This window comes from Telopea speciosissima, chromosome 7 (assembly GCF_018873765.1).
Source record: "Telopea speciosissima isolate NSW1024214 ecotype Mountain lineage chromosome 7, Tspe_v1, whole genome shotgun sequence".
Classification (NCBI taxonomy): Eukaryota; Viridiplantae; Streptophyta; class Magnoliopsida; order Proteales; family Proteaceae; genus Telopea; species Telopea speciosissima.
Window position 1 is genome coordinate 20,090,894 of NC_057922.1, and position 10,067 is coordinate 20,100,960.

At 38.8% G+C, this 10,067-nt stretch overlaps 1 protein-coding gene across 2 annotated transcripts; it reads left to right on the forward strand.

The window, feature by feature from the left end:
* The first annotated feature begins 7,340 nt into the window (after positions 1–7,340).
* LOC122669204 (transcription factor MYBC1-like) lies at positions 7,341–9,430 on the forward strand. 2 transcript variants are annotated; one of them, XM_043865900.1, is made up of 2 exons: positions 7,341–8,507; positions 9,102–9,430. In XM_043865900.1, exon 1 carries the CDS (start codon positions 7,644–7,646, stop codon positions 8,496–8,498), a length of 855 nt encoding a protein of 284 aa, XP_043721835.1. In that variant the 5' UTR covers positions 7,341–7,643; the 3' UTR covers positions 8,499–8,507; positions 9,102–9,430. The 2 variants fall into 2 exon arrangements, 1 of the variants encoding a protein (XP_043721835.1); XR_006333980.1 differs by having other exon boundaries at positions 7,345–8,618; positions 8,662–9,430.
* The last annotated feature ends 637 nt before the right edge of the window (positions 9,431–10,067 follow it).

Consider the following 10,067-nt stretch of genomic DNA (forward strand, 5'->3'; position numbering starts at 1 on the left):
GGTCATCATCCTAAAACTTAAAATCAGTTGGGAATTGTTAGAGAATGACTGAACTGGTAATGTGAGTTACAGACATTATACCTAGATGTTTCCTAGGAAAGATGACATGCAATAAGGCTTTCATGCTTGGTTCTTGTGGAGGACCCTAGAGGTTCCTGCCCCAACACTTGGAGCAACCTGAGGCACTTATGCTCTATCCAGTGAGTGATACTTCTCTCTCTCTGCTCTACTGGCCTTCTGGGATTGTGTTTTCTCAGTAGAAGTGCCTATTTATCTGGTCACGTTATGAGAAACTACAGAAGTACTACACCTTCAAGCCACAGTTAATTGGTCACCAACTGCTGTTATTCAAGAGTGTCGAACTTTAATAAACCAAACTAGCAGAGTGATGAAAATGATGGGACTCACTAGGTTACATGAGACATTTTTTCTCTATACAGTGTCATGCCTCTCTCTCTGCCTCTCTGGGCTTGTGTCTTCGAACTCGAAGTGCCTCCTCATCCGGTCACATTATGAGCAACTACAGTAGTTCAACACCTTCAAGCCATGGTAAACTGGGCCATCAACTGAAATGATTCAGGACACGGTTGATCCTTGGCAATTTCTATGTGTCTCTGTCTTCTGCCCTTTTGGAAAAACCCTCTTGTCTTCCTGTGTCCAATCCTGTGATTGGTGTATACCGCTAGTTTTCAATATATTGAACTCGCTCCCTTATTTTGTTTAAAGATAGCAGCATATCCAATCGTCTCCCTTATTTTATTTTAAGGAAAAACTTCTCCACCAAAAGTGAAATTTTCTCACATAGATTTTTATTTATTTATTCTCTCTCCTATGCTGAATATGTGGGGCCCATATAAATGATACATGACAAACCCTATAGCCCTCTATATTTTCTTAAGGTGGTGGTGTGTGATATTTAGGTTGTTACATGTCACATAAGGTTAAGAACTTCTATCTTTGTCACAACTTGCCAATGGGCCACACATTGGTGATTTATCATGATAGAAGAACCAACAGCAAGGGAGAAGTTTTCAGAAATGAATCCAAATTAATAGAAATTTACCAAGAATGCCACCAAATTCTATTAATTATGAAATGTCATTTTTCTTACTTCCCATGTTTGTTTTTTTTTGCTTAAAGGTAACCAGAAAAAATGTTATGGAGGTACACCATCAATTATATAGATCCACCCTACTTTTATTCAGACTAGCCGCGTGTGTTAGGGAGTGTTATCTTGTAAGAAACAAAAGTGGACTTTTATAATTATATAGAATGTCTAATTAAAATGGAATTTTATATAGTTTAATCTATAAGATTCTCTTGCACATTGCGGCCTCATAGTTGTATAAAAATTCAATTCTCTCTCGTTATCTAATGAAAATTTCATTAACAAGTAATATATAATTTAGTGGTAATGCACGTATCTAAGCTTAGTGCATAAAAAAATTTGTTTAGATCTACATACCTATATTTTTCTAATTATAACTTGTTTGACCCAACTTTTTATGGGGAAAACAAAGTTCACTAGTTAGGTTTTCCTGCGCCCCATACAGAAGGGGAGGTAAAATGACCACGCCACCCCTCCTATTGGATGTCTCTACACAGTCTTCATTGATTTTGCGTTGGTGTAGGAACCTAGGAACCATGTAATCGAACAACAAGAAAAATCTGAAGACTAAGTTGAGAGAGCCTGATACTAAAGATTGAGTAAGAAGGACAAGAAGTGCACGTACAAGATGAACATAAGAGAATCAAACCTGTGATCTCCTGTTCCACAGACACTCTACTAGCAAGGCACCGACCAATTAAACAAGCAATCAAATTACGTAAAAATCTTTATCGAATTCATCACGTAATTAGCAGTTGATTTCTAGTCCACTTTGATTTTGCCACATGTCAATATAGTATTCTAAAAGTAATTTAAAAACTCAAATATGTTTATGGACTATTGAAGTCAAAAGATTCAAAACCCATCACATGATGGAAGTTAAATTCAACGTATAACTAGTTTACAAAAAGCTCCCATTTATCCAACAAACAAAATAGCCAAATCACTAGTCCATGTGAGTGAAATAGGTGCAATGCCATAAACCATTCACTCAGCAGAGCTCGAAATATTTTCTCATTTTATAAATTGAAGATAAAACAAAAGGCAAAATCTTTGGTTCTATTTCTTTTTTTTGTGGCCAAGATGTAAAAATCTTATGGTCAAAGATTTCATACACGGTCGTCTAAGCATGTACGATCGTGTCCCCCCTCACAAGGAGTTAGAAAAGTCATAAAACCCCACTCCTATTTTAATGCCTTGAAACTCTCACCCTCTCATATGCACGGTTTACACAGCCGTGTATGAAAATTGTCCCCAAATTTTATCAAAATAAAGGAAAAAAAAGTCAGTGGGGAACCTATCAAACAAAAAAAAAAAAAAAAAAAAAGTCTGTGGGGGGGGGGGGGGAATGTGTTCCCTACGCTTAGACATAGAGAGGGTAAAATGACCTCCATAAAAGGCAAAAATATCGGCCTTGTTGATGCTTCCGTGCATACTCTCATTGGCGTGCATAGAGACTACGCTTCCCAACAGAGAACTCTTCCCCTATACAATATTGGCTCTAGAAAAACATCCACTGAGAGAGGGAAGATGTACAAGAAAAGAGGGTGATTTGAGCCATCAAACGTGAGATAAAAAAAAAAAAAAAATCTAGAGGCACCTTTTGCCAAACCGTAGGCCTCCCTAATAGAGTCTTGAGATACATGAGAAAAGTATACTAAGCAAAAGAAACTATAAAGCTACACTATATCATCCATAATAATCCTCAAGGCCCAGCCAAGGGTCGAAACAAGCCCATGGAAAACCATGATCAATAACAAGAACTCATAAGATATCACTAGCAAGGTTCTAAAACTCGGGTTTTGATTAGATTTCGATCAGCCAGAAACCGAGTTCGCCTTGGTTTCGACTATATCTCAGTCAAAACCTGAAACTTTCTCTAGGCTAACTCGAACCTTTGTTTCGAGACCCAGAAGTTGTTATTTTGCCCGATTCTTGTTGTGCTGTCTATTTTTGACATTTTAAATCCAATTAATACATTAGTTTCACATAGAGAATACTAAAAATAATACTTGTGGTTTTGATCCAAGTTTGATACTGTATATTATTCTTGGATATGGTATTGGATAAGGTTTGACCGAAACATAACACCTTCAATAGAAATCAGATTTAAGTAATCTTGGATTTGTTAGAAAGCTTTATTTTTCAACAAGTTCAAGATTGCATAAATCTGGTTTATATTAAAGGAGTTATGTACCAGTCAAAATTAATTTGGTGTGCGCAAATGCTGTTAAAATTGTTCTGAATGAAAATATTTTTTTGGACATCAAAACAAATTAATATTTTATCGCACTTTTGGGTTTTAGCAATGTTTTACCATATTAAGATTTATGGAATTTTTAGATTTGAGAAAAACCTCAGCATTAGAAAGTTAAAAATTGCACCTACTACCGAAAATCCAGTTTTTGTTATTGACCTGGGGGTTAACTTTTTTTTCTTTTGGAATTTGATTTTCTAACTATTTTTATTGGATTCAAATAGGGGGTATTTGCTTATTTATGAATAATATCTTAAGTAAATGAATTTACTTAAATGATATTAGGCTAAATAAGTGTTTGTCCTAGTTTCTGGCCTAGTTACTGGCATACTTAGGTATCTATACTGATTTCGAGTCAGGTTTCCCCAAGTTTCGATGGACATAAGTGTCAAAACTTGCGAAATTACCAACATCTCAATCGAAACTAATCGAAACCATCAAATTCCGATCGAAACCCTGGATTTTTAAAAATCACCCTTCAACTTGTCTCAGAAACCTGTGAAACCGAGTTAACTCAATGGTTTCAACAGGTTTTGATTGAGTTCTTCTTCCTTGATCACTAGTGAGGTGACCTGAAGACTCCGACCCAAGAAAACCACATCTAGAATTGTTTTGACATCAACGAAAGAAACATAGTCTAAAGCTAACCTTAAGTTTAGTAGAAGAAAATATCCAAATTCAATAGATCGTGGTAGATCATAGGAAGTTTAGCATAGAGTGACACTAAATGAACCACTCCCTAGAATGGGTCGCTCGATGACCTGGCTTGGATTGCTGTCAAGAGTCAAGACACCTTTTGTTTTTGTAAGAAAAAAAGGGTGCTCCTTGGTAGTGATCATAGCCCCCAGCAAAGCCCCCATACGACGGCAGCGCTGCCGTATGAACCAACGAGCGATAGTGGGGCTTGCCAAGAATCGGACCCACAACCAGTCGACTCGAGCGGTGATGGGACGATGGCTTGCTTCCACTAGGCTACCAACCCCGTTGACGAGTCAAGACACCTGAGGGCTTAAGGTGGTAATTCTTGGAAGACCAACTTTAAGATTGATCCCTTAGTTTTTTGGGATTCTATATAAGCTATGGAAATATGTTCTTTGTGACGTGGGTGGAGGCTGCACTCAGACACATTGGAGTGGGTAAAATGATTGTCTCGACCCTTGAATGATAGAAATGTCAATCCATGTGTTTGACAGCCTGTGCTGCAACATAGAGAACATCAACCCATAAGCTATAAAGTAAATGATCGAATTTTCTTAAACTTAAGATCAAATTTTTTTTGTAAGATTATACTCAAGATTAGGCCTGTAAACAGTTCGGATTTGGCTCGGATACAAATCGGATGTAATCGGATTTGGATATTTCTTGGTCGAATACTGATACCTCTAAACGGATTCGGATGGATTCGCATGCGGATCGAATTCGGATTTTCGACCATCCGTTTACATCTCTGCCTTGTGTAACCTGAACCTTCCTCCCCCTAGTGGATACAATTCACTCTCAATACATAGTTTTAGATCATGATTATCTTCTCCTCATATTCTAGAATCTGATGAATTTTCAAAAACCCTCAAAATCGTCATTTCTATAATTTTTAAAAATTAAGTATTCGGATTCGGATTTTTATCAGAGTATTCAGATTTTTTTTGGGATATCTCTAATCGAATACGGATGCCTTTAAACGGATACAGATGCGGATCGAATTTGGATTTTCGATTATCCATTTACAGCCCTACTCAAGATCAATGGAGCATCCACATAGTGAGGGGATTGAATGGATGTTGAGGGTATCGCACACAGGAATGGGGGTATTATCAACTTCATAAATAAGGGGAGAATAGAATAATTCTAGGATTCTATTCACCCCATAACGGCGTGGTGAAAAAAAAAAATTTCTCCCAATGAATGGATAAAACCATCAATTTAGCTGACTTTGCCAGTTTAGTCTTAATAATTTCCGTGATATTGACACGTGGCAAGATTTCCCCCACCCCTTCATCAGTTCCTATAGTACGAATGCCGCAAAAGTTAGTTGCGATGCTGCTGTGCCTACTAATGGTGGAGGAGGTGGAATTGACATCTTCATTCGTAATTACCTTGGAGAGCCGATTAGCGCAATACCTGAACCTATGGCTCTTTCAGAGGCTCTCGAAGGGGAAGCTTGTGCGGTTAGAGCGAGTTTGCTTTAGGCGTTGGATAGAGGTATCCCTAATCTGGTTGTTGAATCGGACAGCGCGAGTCCCTTGTTAGGATTTTGTTAAACACGTCTGATCAGCCCCCCCTTCTCTTATTTCTGGAATTGTTTCGGATATAGACCTGTTGGCGTCATCATTTGAATTTTGTAACTTTTTCGTATTAGACAGAATGACCACTTTCCAGTCTTTGGTTCCATGATTGCTGTAATCAGGAAGCCTCATGCCCCCCGCCCTCAATAAGATTCTCATTTACCAAAAAAAAAAAAAAAAAAAAGTTTAATGCAAAAGTATAACTTGGTTTTTGTCAAGGTCATTAGTCTAGTCAGATTTGATTTGTCGAAAAGCTATATTCCTGTTGGCTCTCTTCCTCTAAAGATGCATTAAGGAGGGGAATAATTGGTCAACTTCAGTTGTTTTTTCAAACAGTCCTGATTCCATAGACCATCCTTAGCTGCTCGGTAACTTGGCAATTGTTGGATTGGAATAATATGTGGGACCCTCCACTATATAATATTATAATCAATTGTTCGAATTTTCTTCCCCTTACCCAAAAAAAAAAGACAGTGATTCCATATTCTTTGTGGATTTTTTTGTTATACTATTGAAGATATATATATACCTTAAAGCCAATCTTTTTAGAGTCTTGAAACTTTCTTTCAAACAGGTTTAAACACTCTAAAAGAAAGGTACAACAATATCAGACATCAAATGAATTTCATCTTGATTTTAAGCTTATCCCTATATTGTCAATTCTTTTTGAGCATATCAATTTACCAATTATATTCTTTCTTTTTATTTGAAACTTATTCTCTGATTGGGAAAGTATAAATGATTATCAGAGAATCATTTGAATAGTCTTAATTCATTGATCATTTCAAAAAGGATGGGCCCTCACCAAACAAGGAATTTTACATAAACTCCAATACTCCACCTTCCTACCTAATCGATATCGGATCGATGATATGATACAGATAGAGGGTAAAATGGTCAAAATTTGATTTGATTCGTGAGAGAATCAACTCGAAGACTCTCACATTCAGAGCATCTCCAAGACTCCCAAATGTGAAAACCCTAAAACAAAGAGAATCAAGTAAGAGACTCACATCTTATTAGACTTTCTAGGAATAAATACCCTAGTCCCAAAATGGAAGTTACCCCAAACCCTAGTACCATATTTGTCAATTCCACAAACCTAACAATTGACATCATCCAAGATTCCTTCCTAATTTGTCATGTAAATGCATTTTCAGACAACTAATAGAGATCCTTCCAAGAAAGAGAGCTCTCATGCCTTCATAATTCATCTAACTCCCTCAACCCAACAAAGAAATTTTCACAAACCATTTAACACACTATATATCTGTCAATTCCACAAACATCACCATTGACACCAACAATCTTCTTACCTAATTTGTAATGTAAATGAAAAACCAAAACACAACCTGAGAAGAAATTCATTTGATTCTTTGATGATCCTTCCTAGAAAGACCACCCTAATAATGACTTCATAGTCCATACCCAGGCAAGCCCAAAAAATGAAATTTTTGCAAAGCCCAACACCATATTTGTCAATTCAACAGAATCAACTATTATCACTATTCAAGTTTATTTCCTAATTTATAATGAAATGCATTATAGATCTGAGAAGTTAGAACCAATTAAACAGTCCATCATCCCACAAGGAATCAGAGTAATGGCTGAAAATCCCCAAAAGGATTTTTCACAAACTCAATGCCTAATCTGTAATTTCCAAACACACACACACACACACACTTTCACTGTGGACACCCCAGCATCCCTTAAAACCCGGAAAACATTGAAAAAGAAAATGAAAAGAAAGGAATCAGCATAAACAGTTCCAAATATAAAAAACCTGAAAAGAAAAGCTAAAAACAAGATCCACCTCGAACACCTCTCCCCCCTCTTCTCTCTCTTCCTTCTCTGTCTTGTCTCCTACTCGTCCTCCCTCAACGATAACAGCAGGAGCAGCGACAGCTGAAGAAGATCAATAAAAGCCAAGCGCTGTAGGATTCAAGATTACCCATTTCGTATCCATGATCAGATTATAAAACCCAATACCCAAATAATGAAAGAAGAAGAACCCAATTGGTTCTCTCGATGGGAAGAGGAGCTCCCTTCCCCAGACGAGCTTACGCCTCTTTCCCAAACCCTAATCACCCCAGACCTCGCTCTTGCCTTTGACATTCGAAACTCTAATAGCCCTCAAGGTCAAGGTCCACCACCACCACCACCACCACCTCCTCCTTCCTCCCAACCCCTTTCTGCCGAGTTCGACTCGGCCGAGTTAGGGTCCGCCACCGCCGGAGACGAGCCAGCTCGGACCCTTAAGCGGCCTCGCTTGGTATGGACACCTCAGCTGCATAAGCGCTTCGTTGATGCAGTTGCCCATCTCGGGATCAAGAACGCAGTCCCCAAGACGATAATGCAGTTGATGAGTGTTGATGGGTTGACTCGGGAGAACGTTGCGAGTCACTTGCAGAAGTACAGACTTTACCTCAAGCGGATGCAGGGGCTGTCTGCGGGTAACGGTGGTGGTGGTGGTGGTGCCGGGGGATTGTCCCCCACTGACGCTGCAACGGATCATTTGTTTGCGAGCTCTCCGGTTCCAAGACAGCTCTTGCATCCCGGCCCTCCGGGATCAGATCACTTCTTGGTGGCGTTGCAGCAGCAACACCAGCACCAGATGGCAGCAGCGGCGCTAGCGGCACAGCAACAGCAATTTCATCAGAGGCAGATGGGGCATTTTGGGTCGCCGCCGGGAGGGCAATTCGATCACGGGTTTTTTTCACGGCCGGCTGTGAATAGGATGGGAGCGGCAATGCCGGCGCAACCGCCAGCGTATGTAGAGGATTTGGAGTCTGCTACAGGTGGAGGAGGTGGGAGGACGGTTCTTACTCTGTTTCCTACTGGGGATGATTGAAAGCCTTTGGTAATTATCGCCTTTCTCTTTTGGTTACTTGTTGGGTCTTGTGGAATTTAGTTGGAGTCTGGAGAATTGGGGGCTAATTGGGTTTGGTTCAATCTAGGGTTCTAGTTATTTGTTGTAGTGGTGGTGGTAGTAGTAGTTGTAGTAGTAGTGATAGTAGTATTAGTAGTAGTAGTAGTAGTTGCTGCTGTTGTTGTTGTTGTTAATGTTGGTTACAGAGGTAAGAATAAGGATGCCGTGGAAGTCAAAATTTCCTTTCCAGATCCTAGAATTGCCTATGCTCTACACTTCTGCTTCGGTTGTTGACTGCTGGTTCAGATTCTGGGTGCCTTAAGTGATTACAGTTGGTGGGTAATGTCATTCCAGAGATTTATTTGCAGTGTCTGTCATGGTTTGCGTTCTGCTAATCATTTTTGGGTGACTGATAATTTTACTCATGATGTCACGTATGGGGGTGAGTGGTTTTAAGCTTGTAAAGACCATAATAACAGTGTTGTGTTGGGGCCTATCTTTATCTCTTGGGGATTAATTTATAGCTGCTTTTTTCATTATTAAGTGCCAACAATTTTCCTAGAATTTGAGCTTGTGGGTATGCAGATGGTGTTAGAGGGTGCAATTCAGTTTTGAGAATGCTTCGGAGCGTGTTGGTGTCCATGTCATAATCATAAGCTACTAAGTTTCGGGGAAGTTCCCTCATAACTGTGTAATCTCATTCTTATACCTTGATTTAATTTGTTATTGGTAGAGGAGAGGGATTTGAACCATGGCATTCTTTCCAGTTGATGTAAATTGTGTGATTAGGAGACCCCCTATATTAGGGGGAACTTGTCAGAGAATTCTGATGCTATTTAAATATTAAGTGTAATTCAATGCTCTAAGAATTTCAGTTGTAATGTGAATTTTCTAAATTGATCAGCTCATTCACTATCTCTTTGAAGATCTTGTTTATTTATGCATACGTTCTTGCAGGAATCATAAAAATAAGCCATTTAAGTGAATAATCTTTGATCTCTTGAGTGAGTATAGAGTCCTGTTGCTTCTGTTATGCTTGAAGTGCAACTAAATTTCCTTCAAATATTATTTGGAATTAAGAACACAATTATTACTTATTTATTAAGGGGAGCAGCAGGAAATGGAAAATTGCTCCATCCATAAGCAAACCAAATGGATGATGATGAAACTGTTAAAGAAAATTCAATAGGTAGGTTACCCTTCACTGAAGAATTAGTTATTAATCCTGAAAACAAGACCCCAGCCTTTCTATAATATTGCATTGTCTTTAAGGGAGCTATCTACGGTTTAAGTCCAGCTGATGACTAAAACCCTGAAGGAGGACTGAGAATTGTGAATTAAATAGCTCTCCTCCTATTGCCTTAAGTAGGTAGGCAGGGTGTTGTTTGACAATCTCTAGAGCTTCCATCTGTGCAAGGGTTCCCAAGCAAGCTACCATCAAATCACTGATTTGTAACTTCTGAGGATGAATGTGATTTTCTTGTTCCAAGTTTCAACTTAGGTGGTGTTGTAAAATTATTCCTGATCATCTTTGTTCTGATCTCATTGAAA